Genomic DNA, 23,589 nt, shown 5'->3' on the forward strand with positions numbered 1-23,589 from the left:
AAGATCTGGTTTAAGGTAAAATGAAAAGGATAAAATTCCTTTAAATAGTCAAAAACTATTTAATTGAAAGTGGTACAAGCAAACAGAATTTGAATAAGAGATTCCATCATATCCTTCTTCCCTTTACTCACATTCCACTTGTATTTGGTGAAAAAACAGATCCAGCCCAGGCAGCACTGCTGTGTCCTGGAGCAGAGGGAGCAGTCTTGGCCCCGCCACACCAACCATCCCAACTTGAAATGCACCCTCAGTTGGCCCATCCAGCCAATTCCCTCACACACAAAGGAAACATCATCAAAACACAGGGAGCACAGCCAGGTAAACATTTAAAATTTATTAAACTTTTTGGTCAAAAGAACTGAACAATTATGTACAACCCCACGGATCGGCTCGAGCAGGCATTGGGAACGCGGTCGGATTAACGGCTCGGACCCCCCCGTTCCACATCTCAGGAGTTCCAAAGTGTCACAACCAAGTACAGTATAGGACTGAGTGAACTGAACCTTTCTCTGTAGAACCTCAGGGTTTGTCCTTCCCACCTTCCGGGGACCCTCTGGCTTGGGGGTGGTACCGGGAGGGGTGGGATGGCCACGGTTTGCTCTTGAGAGCTTAACACACCTTCCTTCCAGGGAAAACGGAGTGTAAACCACACTTGCGGCTGCCTGGGGGAAGCTGGGGGCTCTGGGAAAACATTCCCAGGCTGCAGGCACATGGCAGAGGGCAGGCTCTGGCCGTTCGGGGCTGCTGGACGTGCCTGCGGCTCGTCCGGGGGAGGGGGATGTGATTTAGGCCTCTTCGGAAGAAAGAAAACAAACAAAAGAAAAAGTACCTAAGGCTTAAAACAAGTTGGGCAGGAGAGTCCCAGCAGCTGCTGTCACACCAGCTGTGCTCGGGGTGTCCAACATCTGCCCTGGGCACAACCTGGGCCCGGTCTGGAACTGCAGGGGACACACGAGGTACTGTGCCAAACACTTAAAATAAACTGTTCCCTTCGTGACAAGAACTAAAAAGGTTTAAAAACCATAATGCACGTCAGTTCTGCCTCTGGCTGAGGGGGGGATGCGCCACAGAAGCTGCATTTTTATCCTCAGGGCAGAGAAGTGTCGATGTTTCGGTTCCCTCCGTGCAAGGCCGACACTTGGTTAAGGCTGTGGATGTTTCTAGGACCCTTTCCATCTCCTACTCGGCACACACAGAGCCTTGGACAACAAATCCAGTGCAACTCCAACTCTATGACAATGCCATGGAAACTCTAAATTTAGAATCTGAAATACTACACAAAAAAGTTCGCATTAGTCTGCCAAAAACTCGGTGTTTTGGGGCAAACCCTGTCAGAGGTGCCACCAGGACTGTTCTGCACCAGCTCAGGACATGCAATACGAAAAGAAGACTGAATACATCCCTTCAGCTTTAAAAACACGTTTGATAGGCTGTTATTTATTAAGTGGTTTACACCAGAAGGTGTGGTTATAGATACAGTTGGTGAGTAAATAGTCATGGACACCTGCCTAGAACCCAACTCAAGCCCCACCTAAGTGCTCAAGGTCAGACCCTGCGCTGGCTCCAGGCCTGAGGAATGTGTACAGGCATCAAGCACAAGAAATGTTCTGAAAGGCCCAAATATTACAGCAGAGAGAGCGAGAGAGAGAAATTACACTTTTATGACAACCTTTTCTTCTCGGGTGTTAAATTTTTTGGTCTATAAACTGGAAAGAAGGCTCAGACGTCAATAAATACATTTGTTTTGTGTTGGCCTCACTGAGCACTGTCCATCAATTCTGCCTGGGGAGGCTCCTCCCCGAAAGCCGCCGGGCGCTCCCCCCCCACCGAAGGCAGAACCACTCCAGGGACTCAAAGCCAGGCCAGATCCTCTCCGTTAGCTCAAGGGAAGTAAGTGCATCAATGTTCTTCACTGGTAGGACAACAAGGCCTTCTGTTACAGATAAACAACTGAGCTGAACTATGCGAGACGAGACTCTGTCCACGGGCAGCCATCCCTAGTTAATCTTGTCCTGGAATAAATACAAGTTATTGGTGGCAGCTACGGCGATGAAGTTCTCCGTGGGGTGCCATGCTGTGTGGAGAATCTTCTTGTTGAAGTCCAGACTGTCAACGCTTATTTCGTCCTTCTTCCTCTTCCCCCCTGTGCACACTTTGCGTGGCTTTAGGATGGCACGGGATTTGCTGCTCTCCCTGGAGGCCTCGAGAGTCGTGTCCCGGCGCGTGTTCCGGTCAAACATCCTGAAGAAGTTGTTGTAAGATCCAGTCATGATTGTACTGGTGAAGGGCAGAAGAAAGGTAGATCTTGTCAGGTCTCCAGAAATAATATTCCCCCCTCCTCTCTCACACATGAGGTCGCTGTCAGGCCAAGCTCATGGCCAGTCCATTACACTCTGCCAGATGGACACCTCTGCCCAATTCCTCTGGGACTGCAGCACTGCTCCCACTGCACCACTTCCTCTTCCAGGTGTTCCCCTGCTCCCTCCATCCTGCCACTGGCAGTTGGCTGCAGTTTAATTCTTTGTTCATCTTTACAGGAGCAAAGCAGGTTTTCCTAGTGCTACTTCATCCCGTTATCCCACAGGAACAAAAACGACAGACTGCTTTGGACTGGAAGGGACCATAAAGACCAACCATGGGCAGGGACACCTTCCACTAGCCCAGGTTGCTCCAAGCCCCATCCAACCTGGCCTTGGACACTTCCAGGGATGGGGCAGCCACAGCTTCTCTGGGCAGCCTGTGCCAGGGCCTCACCAGCCTCACAGGGAAGGATTCCTTCCCAGTATCCCATCTAACCCTGCCCTCTGGCAGTGGGAAGCCATTGCCCCTTGTCCAGTCACTCCAAGCCCTTGTAAATAGTCTCTCTCCATCTTTCCTGCCAGCTCCTTCAGGCACTGGAAGGCCACAATTAGGTCACCCCAAAACTTCTCTTCTCCAGGCTGATCAATCCCAACTCTCTCAGCCTTTCCTCACAGCAGAGCTGCTCCAGCCCTCTGATCACCTTGGTGCCTCCTCTGGACTCGCTCCAGCGGCTCCATGTCCTTCCTGTGCTGGGCCCCAGGGATGGAGGCAGCTCTGCAGGTGGCGTCTCACAGAGCAGAGGGGCAGAAATCCCACTGCCAAATTTGTTTGTGCAAACCTAGTGCTCCAGTGGGATTTCTCCCCTCAGTAACTCGGAGCCACGTGCAGCCTCATTCTGAGCAACCAACTTTGGAACCTCAAATCCTGATGCTGAGGGAACTCCAGCCCCTTTTCCTCACCTGTCCAAACCGTTCCAGCAGCACTCGAACTTGTCGAAGATGCAGTCGTTCTCGTACAGGGAGCACAGTTTGCTGCGGAGGTACTCGTGCACCTTGGGGACACGAAATGGAGGTTGGGCACAGAAACAGAGGAAAAGGGGGAAAAGGGATGGTTCAGAAGAGGTGAACATGTACCTGATAGGTCTCTACAGGCCTGTTCTCCATGTTGAGGTCCCACACCTTGACAGACAGGTAGTCCCTTGTCATCATGTATCGCCCGTTGTGGCTGAATTTCACATCAGATATCGATGATATTATTTCTGAAAAAAATGACCTGCTGCTAGGATCTTCAGGTTCCTCAAAAACTGCAGAGAGAAGACACAGTTCCAGGTGAAACCAACACCAGGGCTTACAGCTTCTAACATTTTTCAGTATTAGAAAATTTTAAATCAATTAGTAGTTTCTTTTTGAAGAAAATAAATACTTTTTAGCAATAATATTTTTTAAAGCACTGTTGTGCTCTAGGCCATCAGGTTCCCAATGTGCTTCTCCAACACTCAGCTACAGCACAGCTCCAGCAAAGCACAACTCACAATTCTTGGGGATCAGCCAGAGGAAAAAGGTTAAAACCAGCACGTGGGTACAGTAAACACCACACCTGATCTGCACATCCCATGGAAGAGGAGCAGATGGGAACAGCAGCATCCCAAACACAAGGAGAGCATGGACAGTGTACTACTTCTCTTTAGACCTGAACCACCACTGTTCTAAACACCCCACTGAAATGTGAGCAGCTACACTTGGAACAGTTTGTGTGGGTTTAGAGACCAGATCAAGACATGTTGTTTAAATCCAAGAGTCAACCTCTGGAATCAGCATTTCCTGACCCAGGCTACCCAGAACTTGCTCTTTTTTGACAGACCCCTTGTAACAGGAGGTGACTGAGTCACAAGCAGCTAAAAATAAAGTGCATTTAAGTGATTTAACGCAACACTGAACTGAATCAATGAAGTGGCCTCGCATTCTCTGCTTCCTATTGCACAAATACTTCCTTCCAGCACCAAGAAACCCCTCTCTGCACTGCAGGAAGCTGACCTGGAACTGTCAGCGTGTCAACCCACAGGGCTGATGAACCACAGCTCTTGCAGGAGGGAACAGGGAACACAAAGCTGTGTACAGGGCAGGGAACAGGGATCCTTAGGACTTCCACAGCAATGCCATCCTTCCTCACCTACACAAGTTTTCATGGCTCAGCAGCCTAAGGAGCATTCACCTTGAACCCATGGACACCTGCAGTGTATATCCCAAAGGACTAATCCCATCCTAGGAGCTGCACTGCTCCCAAGGGGAAGGGGTTCTGGTGGCATCAGCCCAGTTTCTAACACACAAAGGTGGATGAACTGCTCTGAACTGGCCCGTGACGAGCAGATACTTTGAGAGGCACCAAGGCTGAGCGTGGCCAGAAGAAAGGTGTCACTGGTGCCCAAAGCACTTGCTCCCATCAGTTTATGAGGCAAAAATGGGCAAAGAGGAGCAGAGCCAGGTGGTCAATTGCCTCCTGCCCCCCCTTGTGCCCGGTGGTGGCCTAGAACGAGACAAGGTACCCGTTCTGTCCCCGACCCCGCCGTGGCCGGTACCCCAGCAGGACCCGGGTGGCCCCGTGCCCCCCGTGCAGGGTGTGTGTGTGTGTGTCACTCACACTTGGAGTGGCGGTCGCAGAGGGCCGAGGAGCGCATGTCACACAGGCGGATGGTGCCCTTGCTGCTGCTGTACACGAACACGTTGCACTGCTGCGGGTGGAACTCGGCCGCCGTGATCACCTCCGTCAGCTCCTCCATGTTGGCCGGCTTGATGTCCACGATGTCTGGGATGGCTGGTAAAGGCAGGGAACGGCTCACATTTGACCCCTTCCGGCAGGGAACTGGTGACAAGTGTTGGAAATGCCATGGCAGGAGCTTTAACTTCTGCCGTGTGTAAGGCACACGAAATAAAGTGGAGCCTAGAGAAGTCTGGATTTCACAGATCACAGAATCCCAGAATGGTTTGGGTTGGAAGGGGGACCAGGTTGTTCCAAGCCCTGTCCAACCTGGCCTTGAACAACTCCAGGGATGGGGCAGCCACAGCTTCTCTGGGCAACCTGGGCCAGGGCTTCACCACACTCACAGGGAAGGATTTTCTCCCAATATCCCACCTATCCCACTGCCCTCTGGCAGTGGGAAGCCATTCCCCTTTTGTCTGTCACTACACACTCCTAGAAGTCCCTCTCCATCTTTCTCCATCTGAAATCTAAGACCTGGACAATTTTAGACTCTTAAGATTCACAGAATATCCCACAAGGATCATCAAAGTCCAGAAAGTCCTCTCAAGCCTCCTTCTTAATGCTTCCTATTGAACACCAAACATACCTCATCTCTTTATCCAGAACTTTAGAAAACTTGACCTAAAACTTTACAAGATTACCTCTTTAGAAGACAGTACTTCTGTAACTTTCATTTTACTGCAGATTTGTTGATGTAAAAAGCAGTTAGTTTTGGATACATAGGTTTGCAAAAAGATCTGAAAATTCTTTCTGCAGTTAATGAAATCATGTGACATGGAAAAACATTGAAATTTGTTTAAGAGAAGTGTCACTTGGTTAAGAGACCTTAAATTTTGGAAAGAAGTAACACAGTACGAAAAGATCTAGTTTTCAAATCTGGCAACTCTCATTTAAGTTGACTGATCTTCACGAATTAAGGATGCCCCTGCAATTCCTCAGTTTCTCCTCAGAACACACTCTGTGGTATTTTACTGATGGTTTTCTATCGGAAGCACACTTGCCCTCAGGAATGACTGATCTTTCCAACACCTGCTTTCACTGCATTACACCTCCACACTTACAAATCCTGTTTGAATCCCTGGATTCAAACACCCACTCTAATTAGTATCATTAAAGTGATTCTCTCAAACACAGCCAGCTGAGCTGTACCAGGTGTGCCCCGAAGACACCAAAGGATACTAAAACTCCTGTTTGTGATTTCCAGGTGCCAGAGGTTGATCCGGAGGTCATCAGCAGACAGGTACGTGGCGTAGTCGCTGTTGACAGAGATGGAGTTGATGTGGTACGTGTGCGCATTCGCAAATATCCTGCGGGGACTCGCCTCCACCATCAGGTCCATGGGCTTCAGGGTTGGCACCTGCACAGAGAAACGCCACTCACTGTGGGCAGAGAACTCATTCCTGATCCACAAGAGATTAATGAGAGTCACCAAATCGTTTAAGTTAGAGAAGACCTTCAAGATTGAGTCCATTTCCCCAGCACTGCCAAGGCCACCAATAACCCATGTCCCCAAGTGCCACATCCACACACCTTTTAAATCTCTCCAGGGATGGGGACTCCACCACTGCCCTGGGCAGCTGTGCCAGGCCTGGACAACCTTTTGGGGAAGAAATTTTTTGTAACATCCAACCTGACTCTCCCCTGGCACAGCCTGAGGCTGTTTCCTCTCATCCTGTCCCTTGTTCCCTGGGAGCAGAGCCTGCACCCCTCCCAGCTCCTCCCTCTTGTCGGAGTTGCAGAGAGTGAGAAGGTCCCCCCTGAGCCTCCTTTTCTCCAGGCTGAGATCCCTCAGCTGCTCCTGGTGCTCCAGACCCTTCCTCAGCTCTGTTCCTTTCCCTGACCATGCTCCAGCCCCTCAATGTCTCTCTTGTCTGAGGGTCCCAGAACTGCCCCCAGCACTGGAGGTGCCTCAGCAGTGCCAGCACAGGGACAGTCCCTGCCCTGGGCCTGTGACACACCATGGCTGGCACTGGGGCCATTGGCCTCTTGCCCACCCGGGCACATCTGGGCTCATGTCCAGCTGCTGTCACCAGCACCCTCAGGGCCTTTTCCAACTTTCCAGCCCCTCTGCCCCAGCCTGGAGTGTTCCACGGGGTTAGTGTGACCCAAGGGTAGGACCTGGCACTTGTCCTTGCTTTCCCTCATCCCACAGATCCAGCCTGTCCAGACCCCTCTGCAGTGCTTCCTGCCCTCCAGCAGATCAACATCCCACCCACCATGGTGTCCTCTGCAAACTGACCGAGGGCACACTCCATCTCCTTGTCCAGATCATCAATAAAGATCTTAAACACCAATACTGAGCCCTGGGAACCCACAGGTGTGTTTAATTAATTGATGGCAATTAGTTAATTGCACACCACAGATTTCTGTATTGATTTAGTGACTAAACAACTTAGAAAACTACTGAGCAAGAAAAATAATGAAAGAGCATATGGATGCTGACTTTGGATACTGCTGACAGGAAACCTCAGGCACCGACTTCTGCATCAGTCACCTGTCAAACCCAGCCCTTTGTGCCTCACCCAACAGGACATGGGGTGTGTTTGTAACAACACCTAAAGGTTAGAGAAACAAGCCCTTAGAAATGTCCCCAGATCTCAGAGGGGTGCTCAGGACATTGGCAACAACATTTCTCAAAGAAATCCCCAATTTGTTCCTGAACAGTCATCACAAATTCAGAGACACCTGGGTGTCCTGCTGCCACAACCAGCTGAGCTTTGGCAGAGCCAGGCCTAACCTGCCCTCAAGCTGCTCCTCAGTGTCCAGCACTGAGCAGGGCTGTCCCAGCACAACCCCAAGTGGCATCATCCAGCTAAGGCCCAGGTCTGACAGTGTCCTGGATAACCCATTTGTCTGGAGCCAGAGACCAGATCATCCCAGAGCTGCCTCACTGCTTCCCTGGGTTTGTATCTCCAGGCTGTTTACATCCAACTAATGATTACAATTAATCCATTACTTTTTATCAGACCATGTCCTATCTCACTACACCAGTGCTCCCAGCCTGGCTGTGACATCACAGGTGCACTAATGGGAAAAATCAGGAATGGTATTTGGAAATGCCACGGTCTCAGTATTGCTTCTCCTCCACGTCCCCCACTTAACAAAACATGGGGACTATATTTCTGTAACAAAACTTGCCATCAAAGCCCCCAAAGCCCAGGGTACACTGGCTCTCTAAACCCACATGGAAGTAGCTCTAGGTGAGGTTTTTCCTCCTCCCAACTGTTGCTCAGACTTGGCTCACTCCATCATCCCTTCTCCCAAGCTGCAGTGCCTGGCAGGGCTGCAGCTCAGCCCACACTTCCAGTCCCAGAGAAGCAGCAAGTTCAGATGAGTGACTACAAGTGTAAGGGTGGCCCTGGCTCTGAGAGCAGGGAGAGCCTCAGTTCTGTTCCTCTTTATGGTGACAGCAACATAGAACCCCAATAAAAACCCCAACTCTGCATGTTTCATTTCCTGAGCTCCTGATCTAAGCGATCCCAAGTTTGGAGCACTGCCCACTACAGCATGATGTCCAAGACTACTCCAGTGCACTTCACATTATCCAAATACTTCAACTTTGCCTCTAACAAACACACCTTCTACCCAACCACAGAATATCCAGCACCCTGTTCCAATTTTTGAGCCTTGTTCCTAGAAATACAATATTATAATCATGAAAGTTTCCATCAAGCTTTCCAGAGGGACCTTATTTAATAGTTTATATATATATATATATATATATATAAAAAATGAAGTGTCTTCATTTTTTCTGAAGTTTTCAATGACCCTGACCCAAACATCATTTTTAACCTGCACATTTCAGTTTGGGAGCACAAAGGTAGAGAAGTACATGCAAAAAGATATGTAAAGTCAGAGACGTACCCGTAGTTCTTTGATTCTGACAGGATCCCTAAGTCTTCCATCTTCATCTTTTAAATTATAACCTTCGGCTCTTTTATCCCTTTCACTTATTTTCCATAATTTAATAGTTTTATCTAAAACCAAAAATTCACACGCTTGAGAATGAGTTCAATTCAAAATAAAAACCCTAAGTAAGGAGTGAGCAGAGTGGACACTGTTGACCTGTCTGGGTTTCCCCTGCTTGCAGCAGAAAGGACCCTGGCAGAGTTCTTTACCCTGACAGAGCTCTTTGTCCCCAGTGGGATGTGCAGTTTGAATAAAATCCAAAGTTGTGCCTGAGCAATAAGGCCTGTGCCTCCCACTCGCCCAAAGGACCCTTCACAGGGGGGTTTCACACACCAATTACCCAAGTTCCCCACTAAGCCCTGTATGATTATCTGAAGTATATTAACAGACCAGTGCTAAGGACAAAACCCAACAAACCCACGGGTTTGTTTCACCCATCAGTGAGATTTCTGGCTAACTGGAACCAAATCTCTCCTCCCTAAACTCCTGCAGAGCTTTAAAGCATTTAAGATGACAAAGTTTAAAGAATGCTTTAAGTTTATTAAGACATATCAAAGTAAATGATTTTAATTTCAAGGTCCAGCAGACGGAAGTCCCTCCTGCTTTTAAAAGTTTATCATGACCTCACATAAAGTCTTTTAAATACAGGGCAAAAAGTGATCCAAACTGTGAGGAACAAGCACCTTCCTCTGACAATAAGAGTAAACTTTTCCACAGAATAGTTTAGGTTGATAAAGACCTTTAGGATCATGGAGTTCAACTGTTCCCCCAGCACCAACCCCTGTCCCCAGTTCTACATTTCCACTTAGAGATGCTCCATGATGCACCAAAACAGAATACACTCAATACTCACACAGATCTTGCACCCAACATTACAATCAAAACATATTTTGCAAATAAAGACATTAAAACAACCCCAAAACACTTCAGAAAAACCCCAAGTGGGTCACAGTTGAGACAATATTCCAATGACAAAGTCTTTTGTGCAAAAAGAAAGGGTCCTTACCATTTGTAGACAGCAGGAAGTGAGCAGCATTCTGTTGTGGTAACCACCTAATTTTATTAATTTTTTCTTCGATTTCTAGACTTTTCAAGTAGTCAAACTCAGGCTCGTGACTCTGGAAGGTACTGTAAACATTATATTCTCCCCGAGAGAGAGGACGGGTTTTACTCTGCAAGAGAACAGAGCATTTCTTCAGGCTGATGTCACTGGGGGCACAAATCAGCGTCTAGAAATTCTTCAACAGAAAGTCCACTTCTACAACAGATTGTGAATTTTACATTTTCACTCTGATACTGTACCAGTTTAGCATCAATAAAGTGCACACAGCCTTCCTCCTCCAAAATGCAGCTTTATCTATAAACATCTGTGTACCCTTCAGGCTTTGTTATCCTTCTCTGTGGATGTGGGAGCAAGGAACAGAGAGCGAAGTTCCAAGTGTCCACAGATTTGCATTATCAGATTTGAGGCAACTTGTTATCAGGCTTTTCAAGTAGGTTAATGTTCATTATTGGCTCATGTTGGAGAACAGCCTCACTGGTGTTGAGTTTTCCCTTGCAGTGTCTCTCACGAGTTTCCACATTTCCTCAATGCACCGTTTCAGTTGATTCTGAGACTTTAAATGATTTTAGTCCCTACAGGTCATTCAACTTGTAAGAGTTTTGGAGAGGACCCTCTCAACTGACCCCATCCAGCAGTTCCCTGCCCTTGGAGAGAGCTGCCTTTGCTGGCACTGGTGCTTTCCCTCTCTACTCACACATCAGGTTGGAATAATTGGCTGCTTGCAACTGAAATCAAGTCATCTGAGCCCAGGGCATGCTGCACAGCATTCCAGTGTGCCTTCCCAAATCCAAGTGTCTGGGGAATTGTATAACCACCCTAAGCCATCATTAACCTGGCTAACCTGTCTTAAATTCACATTGGGTAAAAATACTGTTGTTATATTTGAAGGTTATACACTTTAGATTTTTTCCTGCAGTTTTGCACATGACAAGAGAAATGTCCCCCGTGCCCAACCCTTCCCTCAGTTTCCACGTGCTCCCAAGGAGACAGCTGAACCTTCCTGTGTGCTTGGGGTTTGGTTTTCCCCACCCTCTGAGGAAGTGAGGTGACAAGTGGGTTCTGCCTCATGGAACAACTGAGCCCTGGCAGCTGAGAGCCACCCCATAATAGTCCCACTACACACAACATCAGTCCCGAGCAGGGGGCACTTCTGACCTTCTCCCTGGGCCTTAGTTAAGTCTGTACCCAGAGTAAATGATGGATGAGCCCTGAGCTGCCTGGCTGCAGACGGGTAACATTTCAGCACAGTTTTCATTTCACTGCTCCAGAGCCCTCCCAGCACAACCAGCACAGCACCTCTGGGAAAAGGGGTTACCAACAGCACCACAGTGAGCAGGAAAGGCAAAACACTGGCGAGGTGTTCATTAACTGAGCATTATTTGAGCCACACAAGGAAGGCAGAGGGATTCTGCTGGGAAAACAACACATAGACTTGTAATATTCATGCACAGGCCAGCTGAATTAAAATTCCACAATCAATTTTGGTATTTCTGGTCCAGGAAAAGGCTCAAAACCAAAGGCTCAATCTCTCACCAACTCTGATGCAAATGACAGGATAACCATGCTCTTTGGTGGGGGGGGGGGGGGGGGCAGAACTGCCATGTGGAATACTGACTTTTTAAAGAACACAATCCCAGACACAACCATTATTTTCCAGCACTTCATACACGTTTCCAACCCCTGTTGTTGCTCTGGGTATCCAAGCTCAGGGAGATGTGGCTGCAGGATGAAGGCAGAGGAATGTTACAGCACTGCCACACAGCTGAACTCCTTGCAGGGATCAGCTGAGGAGCTGTGAACTGCAGGAGGGACAATCCTCCCACCCTCCCAACTGGAAACACTCAAGTGTTTCTGGAGAAGTGGTTGCTCCCACTGGTTTTGAGTCATAGGACCCTAAATCAATTTTTAACCACCTTATCCCATTATCCTTGCAGCTTATTTTATAAACTTTTCTTACATCCTCTCCAAAGCACTGTGATTCATCTCAGCTCAGCCTGACCCAGTGGAAGGTTCAGGAAAAGTCCACAGGCAATTCTGTAAAGTGACACTGAGCACGCCAGGTATACACAAAGAAATCACCTGGATTTTTGGAACTTTTTTTTTTTGAAGAAGGGAGGAACCCCCATCAAATGAACTCACCGAGTGCAGCACAGGGCACACATTTAGAAACTTGGCTAACTTGGAGTTTTCTGAGAAAACTCTCCATTTAAAGCATTTAAACCTCAGGGCATGAACAGGTGAAGTGAGACTGTGCAACACAAGAACGGTGTAGTAACAGCACTTTTGTTTTTTGAGTCACTGACCTCTTGTTCCCTTTGAAATATAACCACTCTGCCACCTTTGTCTCCTGTTGCAAGAAGATCACCAGAGTAATTAAATTCAACTGTTGAAATTATATCAGCTGTAAAGAGAACAGAAATAAAACAGCACTGTAATGTGGAAAGCAAATCAAGGAGTTTCAAGATTTGAACACAAAACAAAATTACAACTTATACTAATGCAATGACATAATTCTTCATTTACATCCCTAAATTAAGCCGCATTCCAAATCCTAACATGATTTTATTGACAAGCTAAAACACTTACTCATCTCAGTGTAAGCTTTGGGGGCCTTCAGCCAAAGTGTTTGTTCTACTGTGGACATAATGCTGCCATATCCATGGACATATGCGTGCTCCAAGCTCCCCAAAGTGGGAATCCTCTCCAAAGTGGTCCATGTGTGGTGTTCCCTTGCATTGATCCAGGTGAAGCTGAGGCTCACCTGCCTCTCCTGGAGCCAAGCACTCATGGAGTTAGTTCAGGAGCCTGGAATGGGCAGCTCCCCTCTGTCAAAGGGGGGGAGACAGAAAGAGAATTCTTCCAGTGGAGCTTCCTGAACCAGCTCCATGCAGAAGCATCAGCAAAGATACAGGAAACCAGGAGAGCAAAGGAAAAGCCCTCTGGACCTTCAGCTCCAACTGGCTGCAGAGCCCTCAGACTCGGCCTTAAGAGCACCCAGGTTTATCCCACTGCAGCCACAACTCCAATCAGGAGGTGGCAATAAAGAACTAACAGCCATCAAACAACCCGAAGCCAAGGGGCAGGAGATAAGGAGCTGGAAATGTCTGTCCCAGGGCTGGGGCAGATGGTAACAAAGCCAACAAAGCACTCAGCAAACACTGTTCCTGCTGGGCCTGCTCACATCAAATATTGCTTTTATGATGCAGATATCAAAACTCTAAGGTTTGAAGAGTATGACAGCAATTAGTTCCAGAGTGTGCAATTGGAGACTTGCTGAAAACCCCTTTTCTGTATTGATTTTGATGTTCTATCTTCGAAATTCCTTTCAATAATGCCCCACTCTCACCAGGAAGGTGATTAGAAACCCTAACCAGTATTCTCAATATATAATTAATTTTTCATCTTTTATTAACAGATGACCTTAAAAGTTTTTTCCTAGGGCGTAGGGATAATGATTTACCTTCTTGGATTAAAAAATTTATTTAGAATGAATAAATGTATGAGTAAATATCATCTTTTTCCAGATTTATCCCAGCCTTCAATATTGCATTACTAACCTGCTTCTGGACATGTCTAGTTTTGTAGTCACCTTTCTTTAAAGGAAATTATCACTCAATTACCAGTTGTTACCGATTATACACAGGGATTTCAGGAGACACCATGGAAAAGTGGGGAATCAAGGAAAAAGAAACGAACTGATGAGGTAAACAACACACACTGAAATAGCCTGTCACCAACATGCTCTAGGAAACAGGGAAATGGGGAGGGCACAGCAAGACAAAAATAGAAACTTCCTTCAAATATTTTCTAAGTTAAAAAATTGGAATACCAGGAATCACCTTTTTCAACATCACTGTACTTGTTTTATATATAAAAGCATTAATTCAAACAGTTTTCCCTCTAGCTGAGTTCAACTGATGCAGATCAATCCCTAAATCATTCCACCCACTGCCCTCAGCACTCTACCACCTCAAAGCAGGTAAAAAAAAAAAAAATTAAAAGTACAAGACTAGAAGTAAAGCCCAGAATGAATTCCAAACCCATCAGTGTTCTTCTTGACACTTCACCCACCTACATTTGCTCTTTATTTCCAAGTCAGCTTAGAACTTTTAGGAAAGAACAAAGCAAACCTCTGCAGGTTCTTCATCATCACATTAACTTTTGGATTTTTAAAGGTTTTTATTAGATGTTGTTACTTTTTCTAACATGTGCAAGCACCAATGCTATTTCTCTGTCTTATTTTCAGCCTTTTTTACATGCCAGCAAAATAATTCCCAATGAAACGCAGGAAAGGATGAGCAAAGCCAAGACATCATGATATTTGCTCAAGGACAGCATCCAAAGTTCTCTTCTCAGGCACAGACACCTTGGTGACAGTGATATTCTAGAAACAGAGGTTTGTCCAACTTTCCCTCCAGTTGCTCCCGTGGGGCTGTGACTGTGCTCCAGAAGCATCCCTGTAAATCCTCCTCCTGTACCTATGGAGAGCAGCAAGCCCTGTGGCTTTACAGTAAGATATTAGGCTGGTAATATTTCTTTCCAGACATGAAAAATTCATGTTTAGCCTCACTTCTGGAAATGAGTTCCACCTCGGTTACATTCTGCATCCAGAGCAGAAACTCCAAGCTGGTTTCAAAGGTGGTGTATTAAAAGGATTGCTACATTGTGACCCTGCAGCATCCCCAAATTTAAGAGCACTGAGCACTTCCATGGGTAGGAAACACCCTCCCGACACACCAGAGGCCTACGAACACTCATCTCCACAGTAATATGGTGGAGCCATTCCCTGACCCAGAGAAATGCTGTGAGCCCTGAGGGATGTGTCCAAGTTCAGAGCAAGTGCTCAAGCCTTTCACCATCCCTGTGAGTGTGAACCTCCCTACAACAATCCCTGTCAGAATTCTGGGAAGTTTAGAACCTTCAAAGCCTCCTGAGCTGGCTCTGCTGGGGGTGAAGAGGGCTGGGATGGCAGAGACCAACTTTTATTAGGATTTGGAGATGACAGCAAGCTTATACCTGCAAACTAACTGAATCCCCCCAGGATTCCTCACGGGATTTCTGACATTGGTATCAGCACCCGGGCTCTGTTTGAGGTAATGGAGAATGCAAAGAGATCCACAGCAGCCACATCAGGGACCTAAAATTAGCTCCCATGAACTTTTCCTCTCTCAGTTGGCTGTGCACTGCTGCTCTGGTGAAAACCCAAACCTGAAAACACAGAATTACTTCATGGCTCACCCAGGAGAGAAGGAATTTGCAGCTGCAGCTCGTGCTCAGGACTAACACGAGACGAGAGCAGCATCAGCTCCTCTCATCCTTCACAGTTGTTCAAAGCCTTTTGCCAGGAGCCCTCTGCTCAGATATTTACTGAACAGGGAACCACTCCCTGCTCTCTATCACGATCTAAAAAGGAGGCTGCTCCAACTTCCAGGGGATTTGGAATCTTCCAAGTATGTAATGGACAATGCCACTTTATGTTCAGCACACAAACAAACAACGCACATCTGCCAACCTGGCTCCTGTCCCACCTCTTGAAAAGGAGTTTTAATACACAGCCCCTTCTTCATGATCCATCCTAGAGATCCAAAGCATGGACTGCTCTAAGGCTGAAGGAACTCTCAGCAGCAGCTCATGCTTTGAGAGGAAATGGCTGGATTGGAAGGCAGATGGCTGGCACGGACTGCCAGGGACACTGCCAGTGGGAATGAGCACAGAGGGAATATTTCTGTGCCTGCAATCAAGCTCAAAGGTGACACACCTTTCATCCAGCAGCCTGTTGTCGCACAGCACTGGAGTTATCCTGTGGACAAAGCAGCGGGAGACACTGTGTGGTCTCCTACAGTGGATGGGAACGAAGCAGAGACTGCAGAAGGGGTCAGTGCAGTTCTGTGCTCCTAAATCAACCTGGAAAGCAGACATTGGGATGTCCTTGGAATACTGTGTTGAGCTGTGGAGGAATAGGACTCTTTTGCAGCAGGCAGTGACAACAGACCATTCTGAGACCACAGGTGACAAACGGGGGTAGTCAAGAACAGCAAAGAAACGTCACTTTAGAGCAACTCAGAATAGAATCACCAAAACAAAAAAAAATGGAGCAAATAAGATCAGTGAAAAAAACCAGAGATACCCTTTAAAGGGAACAGATTATCATAGAGAATGAGGAAGTTTAGAAACCAGCACCTGCTAAAGAGCAAATCATAGAAAAAATGTTTTAAACCCCAAAATCCTATTGTAGCTCAAGCTCCAGACACATGGGGCCTCAGAACTGCTGGTACAGAGTTACAGTAACTGCACTCCCCCAACATTCCCTGGGTGTCCCACTGCACTGGAAGGCTCCAGGGTGGGCAGAGGGAAGTGTGACAGTTCTCCAAGCCACTGGCAGGCACCCTGCTCCCAACAGATCCTTCCTCTTCCTCCTCGTGCCACGGCAGGCAATCCTGGAATTTCAGTCCCAGCAGGATTCCGACTCCAGCACTGAATTCCATGATTCAACCTCTCCCTCCTTCCTGTACCTGTCACTGACTTGCTTCCAGGTGAACAAGGGTTCTCCACTTGAACTGTGGCTGCCAGGACAGTCAGTGGAACAGAGTGGTGTTACCCTGCAGTGGGGATGGACTCAGACTGGTATTGCTGCTATTGCTCTGAAAATATGTCCTAAAATACTCTTTTTTAACAGTTGATAGAGATTAGAACTGTACTGAAACGTGAGCTGAACTTTTCAGCTACCAGTAACCACTGAAAATCTACAGATACATAGAAGTTACTCAAAATCACCCATTTTTCAGAATACGCCACTTTATATACACAGTTTTTACATTCCACTTTTAGGATTTCTTTGAAGAGTTAAGACAGGAGTGAGATGTACCAGAAGTCAGGCCAATAAACCAAAGGGGTATAGTTTTGCTCAGATCAAACTTCTCTGAACTTACACTGCTAAACACTCTGCCAACCTAAAGTATCCATAAGGTCTAACAACATTTTATGCCCTAATACTCAATCCGTTTGCAAAATGGCTTGAATTGCCTTTAACTGAACCTGGTAGGGTTTAGCTGAGTCCAAAATAACTCTGCTTTTGAAACTAATTTAAATCACTGAACAGATTTAAGGTTAAGCAAGGGCAGGAGCAGGGCACCCTGGCTGCTCCTCAGCGGCTCGGCCGGCACCGGCCGGCCTGGAAGCAGAAGCTGTCTGAGGTCAGAGCTGCTGCTGACAGGCTGTGGCAAACTCCAAACATCTTGTTTGGAGTTCTCTGGGAAAGCCTGCCAGCTCCTGTGTGTCCTGGATGGCTGGAGGAGAGCCACTTGGCTCCTCTGAGGAGTGCTCAGGCCATTCTGCTCCGAGCACTGGAACATGGGGGAAAAGCAGCAGCACAAGGTGCCACAGTGCTCCCAAGGCCTGCTCCAGACCCCGCCCAAACCCAACACTGAACCCTCCTCCTGGGATGCAGCAGCACCTCAGAGTTCCATCTTGTAAAAGACAAGATTCCTTCCCTCATTTAGTTAAATTTGCGTTTTCTTGCCAATGGAAGCAGACTGTGACTTGATACTGGAAGTCCTTTAAATTACATCCTCAAAGACTGTCTCCACTGAGTTCAGAGTGCGCAGAGTTGCCTGCATGTGTCAGCGCAAAGCAAGCAAGGAAAGCATGAAGGAAGCACAGCAAGAAAAGGGAGTAGTAAAGGCAGAGTTCAGTGAGACAGATGTGAGTGTTCCCTTCCTGCCTGCAGAGGAGTGTGTTCCCTTGCTGTGCCTTCCTTACAAGTCATGAGAAATCAGGGAAATTGTTTCTAATATTCATGACATAATTCAGGATTCTCTGTCCAAACCTATTGCCTCAGTACTATTTTTTAACCTCCAGAATAGTAATTTCAGTAAGATTTCTCCTACTGGAAGTATATTTAATTAATTCATGCTATTGTTAGTTTTTCCTAAGGAGCTCATTGTGATGCTGTTCACTGCACTTCTAGTAGGAGTTCAGAAAGGTCTTAAAATGATGGGAGAATCAAATTTTCCTTCCACTTGCAGCTTTCACACCTTCCTGTCCCTTAAAAAAGAGCTTTTTGTCATTTTTGATTAAGCTTTTTCCCCAGATGTTAAAACACTCCCCAAACGGCCCCAGCATGAGGATGCACATGGGGACTATACCCAAGATTTCCCAGGTGCACAGGTTCCCCAGGCTGCTGCCAAGCATTTATCATTCATCAGCTCTGTGTTCTGAAGCTCCACATTTTCATGAAAACATAGTCACGGAATCCCAGTCTGGTCTGGGTTGGAAGGGACCTTAAAGCCCATCCAGTTCCACCCCCTGCCATGGGCAGGGACACCTTCCACTAGCCCAGGTTGCTCCAAGCCCCGTCCAGCCTGGCCTTGGACACTTCCAGGGATGGGGCAGCCACAGCTTCTGTGGGCAACCTGTGCCAGGGCCTCCCCACCCTCACAGCCAAGAATTTCTTCCCAATATCCCACCTACCCCTGTCCTCTGGCAGTTTAAAGCCAAGTAGTTTATCTTCTCTTGTAGCCTAGTGGTTGCTTAGTCTTTTAAAAGACCTTTTTAATCTGTTCTTTAATGTCCCACTTCCCATCTTTCACTGGTGCTGAGGATTTTTTTCCCCTTAATTCCCATAAAACTCCACCTGTGTAGTTTTCTGACAAGCCTGTCCTAACTTTTTTACATGTCAGAGTCAGGAAAGAGACGCTAAATCCAAAAGCTCTGGGAAAGCTTCAACAGCCAAACCCAGGCATTTCTGAACCACTTCCAACTGCCTCCAAGGTCTCCACCTGGACCATAAACTCCTCCTTTCCTTTACAAAACAGACAGGTATCACTGTCCCAGCGCTCACAAGGCTGAACATTTCTGTACTTACATCCACACTCCCCCCCTCCCGTCCCTGCAGTTCCATTAACCCATCATGTGCCAGAAAAACCACAAAAAATCAAAGTGTGATCCCATGGTAAAGATCCCAGATGGAAATTCACTGCACATGAGCAGGCAGGACACGTTCTGTGCTCCACAGAAAACTGAATGACAACACTCACATGACCACTTCAACAAATCCTGAAGATCACCTGGAGCTTTTTTTTTCTAAGCACAGCTACTCACTTGTAAATCTAGAAACTTCCCAAAGCTCCCTCCTGTTGCACTTCTTACAAAACACACCTGTTCTTACTAGTTCCCAGAGTTACAGACATGTTACTGTACAGTAAGACAGTGGAATTTACTTTCCAGTGCCACAACACCCTGGGGCTTCTGTTGTCTGACACCACTGGAATTCAAAAGAACACTTATTAAATACCTATTATCTACTGGCTGAGCACATTTTTAGGTAATAGGGTGTTGTGGAACTTGGGGTGAAGACAAATTCTTGGTCCATGGGTTGTATGAAACCTCTGGAACAACATGGACTGCCTGAAGTGCTGACTCTGCTTTCTCCAGCTGGAACCCAACACGTGCTCAGGGCAAAACTGTTTGTGAAATATTATCATGGAATGGTTCAGACTGGGAGGCTCCTCAAAACTCATCTCCTTCCACTCCCTGCCACGAGCAGGGACACCTTCCACTATCCCAGGTTGTTCCAAGCCCCATCCAACCAGGCCTTGGACACTTCCAGGGATGGGGCAGCCACAGCTTCTCTGGCAAACTCAAAACGAGGGGAAGGCAAAGATCATCTGAAGTCCTGCTTATGGCAAACCAGTGGTTTTCAAGGAAAAATCCAAACCCAAAGCACAGCTTAGAGCTCATGTTCTGCCCCCCTCCAGCATGAACTGACTCCAGAAATAACCAGAAAGGAGACAGTACATATGGCTCAATAATGGAGTCATTAGTCCCAGCTTTCCCAGTTTATACAGAAAAAAGATGATCTTAAAGCTGACCAGAACCAGGTCCCACAGAACTGTACCTCTACTGGAATAGTTCTTCTAAAGCCAAGAAATCATGCCAGAATTCCCTTTAAAAACAGTGGGAATAGGCCAGCTAAATTCCTGAACAACACATGAGAACATTTTAAACCACTGATTTATAAAGACAATTTGACAATAAGAGCATTTCTAAATCACTGGTATCTGCACTTGAGAACAGGTTCAGGATTACAGGCCAATACATTTTTATTAGATTGTGGTTGTCTTTGCTCCTGGTGTTCTGCTTTCTGGCAAAGGGCTGAGGTGACCCCATGGGCTGCAAAAGGAGAGTTTGCTGAACTGAGGATAACAAGAGATCTCTCACTTTAGCAGGGCTGACAATACCAGCCACTATCTGGAGAATTAAAAAAAAAAGTGTATTTCTTCAATCTTTAACTGAAAATATGGAATTACATCCAGAAATGGCTATGGACTAGATGCAGAACATCTGGCATAAGGGAATTTGGGCATATCTGCACATTATTTAATAAACTCGTTTATATTTTGCTTTCCAAAAAAAAAACCACCTCTCCCATAACACATTTTTGACCATGCAAAACAAATTCAACACTGAAATCATGAAAGAGATAAGGTCTCAGGCAGCATTTGTATTCCACATTTAGAAAGGTCTTTTCTACAGAAAGAGGCAATCCAAGAATCACAAATTGCACAGGCTATCAGTGTGGGGTTTGGAGCCACGTGGTTTATACTAACAACACTATTACAACACATCTCAAATTACCTTTGTTTTTAAATTATGCTTATTGCCATCCTCAGTATTAAATGTTTCACTCAGCATCTGTTTTATTCTCCAGTCCTCCTCCATGAATCCAACCAAAGTTTGCTGCTTTAGAAAATTCATAGTCAACACTTTAGAAAGTCCACATTCAGTAAGGGATGGATTTTCCTGCTCTCTGAACACTGCCCTCCCCTTCACTGACACAGAGCCTGCCCAGAGTTCAGGGATCTCCTCCTGAACAAAAGGAACACACACGCAGGACAAAGATGAGAATGTGATTTTCTGTATTAATGACCCAGTTAGGAAAATCCTGAGAATGGAGCTGGCAGCTGCCAATCTAATACAGCCACTTGTCACAGTATTTTTATTAAGCAAGACACCTGAGAAATGACTACTCAATATAAAATGCATGTTAGACCTGCCCTGTAAAGGAAGTGATGTTTGGGTAAAGCTGCCTGAGCACCAGGCTTTGGAGCTTCAGCTACTGAATGACCCTTCTGTGAGGAAATTTAGCAAGACAGTCTGCATGGAATAGGTTGGACATGCTGGCATTTTCCTCTAGAGAGCTTAAAAACTGAACAAAAATTGACAGAAACAGCAAGTTTTCACTATCACAAAAACTTAGGTGAAAACCCAAGGCCATTTCAAGGCAACAGCTGCCCATCAAACAGGTTTGGATGTGCAGTTTGGTAAGAGAAGGTTGAAAAAACAGTAATGAGGAAATATGTCCATAACTGGGGCCAAAATTCTAGCAGTGTTATTTGCACACTTGCTGCATCCTGCTGAATTAAATTCAAGCAATTATAAGAAAATAAACTGTTTATTTTCATTATTGAGTTCCAATTTCAAGGCAAAAAAATAACGGGAAGGGAAAGGCCACAAACCAAAATAAAAACAAGGAGTCACAAAAACTGTAAATAGTTCTGGTATTCCCACAGGAAAACCAAACTCTAGCACCAATTCTGCAAAAACACAGGTTCTGTATGATTCCTGGAGCCTTCCTGCTCTGCACAAATCCACATTGCTCAGGAATTGCCCCTGGGAAGGGACCCCAGGAGCCAGATGCCCCCAGGAGCATTTCCTTTGCAACTTCTAGTCACACAGATGACAGATCCCAAGAAAAAAGGACCATTTGACAAACATAAAAGCTACTTAAATATATTCCCATAAGAATTCTGGGAGCTTCAGAGCAATAGTAAAAGCTACAAAATATATTTAGGGGGAAAAAAAAAAGAGAAGAAAACAACTGAGTCTAGTTTCTCAAGCAGTTTTCCAGTCAGTTCCTCCCATGGCTATTATTTTAAATGGAATGGCAAACAAATGGCATGAAAATGAAAACACTGTCAGCATAATTCCCCAGTAGCAGACAGAAAGGAAAAATATTTACTGCACCCAGTAAAAAAAAAAATATCCCAAACCCAAGCTGAACACACACAGCCCTGAAAGTCTGTTCACACTTTAGAAAGGAGCAGTGCCAGTCTGGACAGTTTGAACACAGGAAATTTAGGGAAATAAAGGAACTTTCTCATCAAAGTCAAGCAAAATGCCCCCTTGGTTCCGCGCTACAGAGAAACACTTTTCCCAGTTAAAACATTTCTTGTTTTCTACTCTGTCCAAAACACGCCACACTTGGAAAGTTTCAGAGAAATGCGAAGGTGTACCCTTTTCCCCTGCTTAATATCCCTATTTATAGCTCTCAAACGTTAACAAGTGGGAATAAAATCTCTCCACAGCTGCAGGAAGCCTTTAAACTGCACTTTTTAATGCAGCACAAATGACAGAGCTGCACTCTCTGTGCGTCAGAGCAAAACTTGACAAGCCTGACAGACTCCACTGGGAATTTTTCCCCCCCTCTCCCTGTGTTTTATCACTGTCAGGACCTTTTCTCTCCTCACTAAAAGAAAGTCAGGGAGCTACTGGAGAGGGTCCAGCAGAGGCCACAGTGATGATTTGGGGTTTGGAGCATCTCTCTGATGAGCAGAGATTGCAGGAGCTGGGCCTGGTTAGCCCAGAGAAGAGAAGGCTGAGAGGATCTCATCAATCCACACAAATATCTCCAAGGGGTGTCAGGATGGTCCCACACTCTGTTCAGTGGTGCCCAGGGACAGGACGAGGAGCAAGGGCCAGAAAACAAAACACAACAAGTTCCACCTCAACACGAGGAAGAACTTGTTTCCATGGAGGTGGCAGAGCCTGAAACAACTGCCCAGGAAGAGTGTGGAGTCTCCCTCTCCGGGGACATTCCACCTGGACTCATTCCTGTATCACCTGCTCCAGGTGACCCTGCCTGGGCAGGGGGATGGACTGGGTGATCCCCAGAGGTCCCTTCCAACCCTAATAATTCTGGGATTAGCAGAAAAGCCCCGGAGGAAGGCGCCGTGAGTTGTGTGTGATGCTCTAAAGGTGGGATGAGAGGCTCGCTTAGTCACGGCCCACCCCCGGCCCGGCCGGGAGCACTCGGGGTGTTCGCGCCCCCCTCACCTTCCGCCACGTCCTCGTCGATCGCCCCCTTCACCTGCGAGAAGCACCACTGCAACTCGTTGCTGCTGCCGCCGCCGTCGCCTCCAGCTCTCGCCACCCCTGCGGAGGGAAGGGGGAGAGGGCGGTGAGGGAGGGAAGAAGGGAGGGTGGGGAGCCCGCGCCGCCCCCGGCCCGGCCAGGCGCCCTCAGGGCCGCCGCGCTCCCGCATCCCCCCCGGTACCGCCCGGCGCGGCCCGGCCTGCGCCCGGCTCCCGCGGCCGCGCGGAGCGCACCCGCAGCCCATGGCGGAGCCCAGCCCAGAGCCGAAGGCGCGGCCGAGCGCGGACACCGACCTGCCATGGCGGGGGGAGCCGCGGGAGCGGGGCCGGGCGCGGGGCCGGGAGCGGGACGGAGCCGCCCGGAGCCGCGGGAGGGTTCGCGGTTTCAAAATGGCGCCCATTGCCGGG

At 47.1% G+C, this 23,589-nt stretch overlaps 1 protein-coding gene across 2 annotated transcripts; it reads right to left on the reverse strand.

Moving 5' to 3' along the window:
- Nucleotides 1-315: 315 nt before the first annotated feature.
- On the reverse strand, nucleotides 316-23,589 carry PPP2R2D (protein phosphatase 2 regulatory subunit Bdelta). Of its 2 annotated transcripts, XM_027655234.1 has the most exons (10): nucleotides 23,476-23,589; nucleotides 23,144-23,242; nucleotides 12,334-12,431; nucleotides 9,974-10,139; nucleotides 8,923-9,035; nucleotides 6,238-6,415; nucleotides 4,939-5,103; nucleotides 3,435-3,604; nucleotides 3,261-3,352; nucleotides 316-2,277 (listed from the first exon to the last, which is right to left on the reverse strand). In XM_027655234.1, exons 1-10 carry the CDS (start codon nucleotides 23,480-23,482, stop codon nucleotides 1,998-2,000), a joined length of 1,368 nt encoding a protein of 455 aa, XP_027511035.1. In that variant the 5' UTR covers nucleotides 23,483-23,589; the 3' UTR covers nucleotides 316-1,997. The 2 variants fall into 2 exon arrangements, with proteins under 2 accessions (XP_027511035.1, XP_027511036.1); XM_027655235.1 differs by lacking the exons at nucleotides 8,923-9,035; nucleotides 12,334-12,431; nucleotides 23,144-23,242; nucleotides 23,476-23,589 and having other exon boundaries at nucleotides 9,974-10,121.

Source organism: Corapipo altera, unplaced genomic scaffold (assembly GCF_003945725.1).
Source record: "Corapipo altera isolate COAL_440 unplaced genomic scaffold, ASM394572v1 180, whole genome shotgun sequence".
In the NCBI taxonomy this organism is placed as follows: domain Eukaryota; kingdom Metazoa; phylum Chordata; class Aves; order Passeriformes; family Pipridae; genus Corapipo; species Corapipo altera.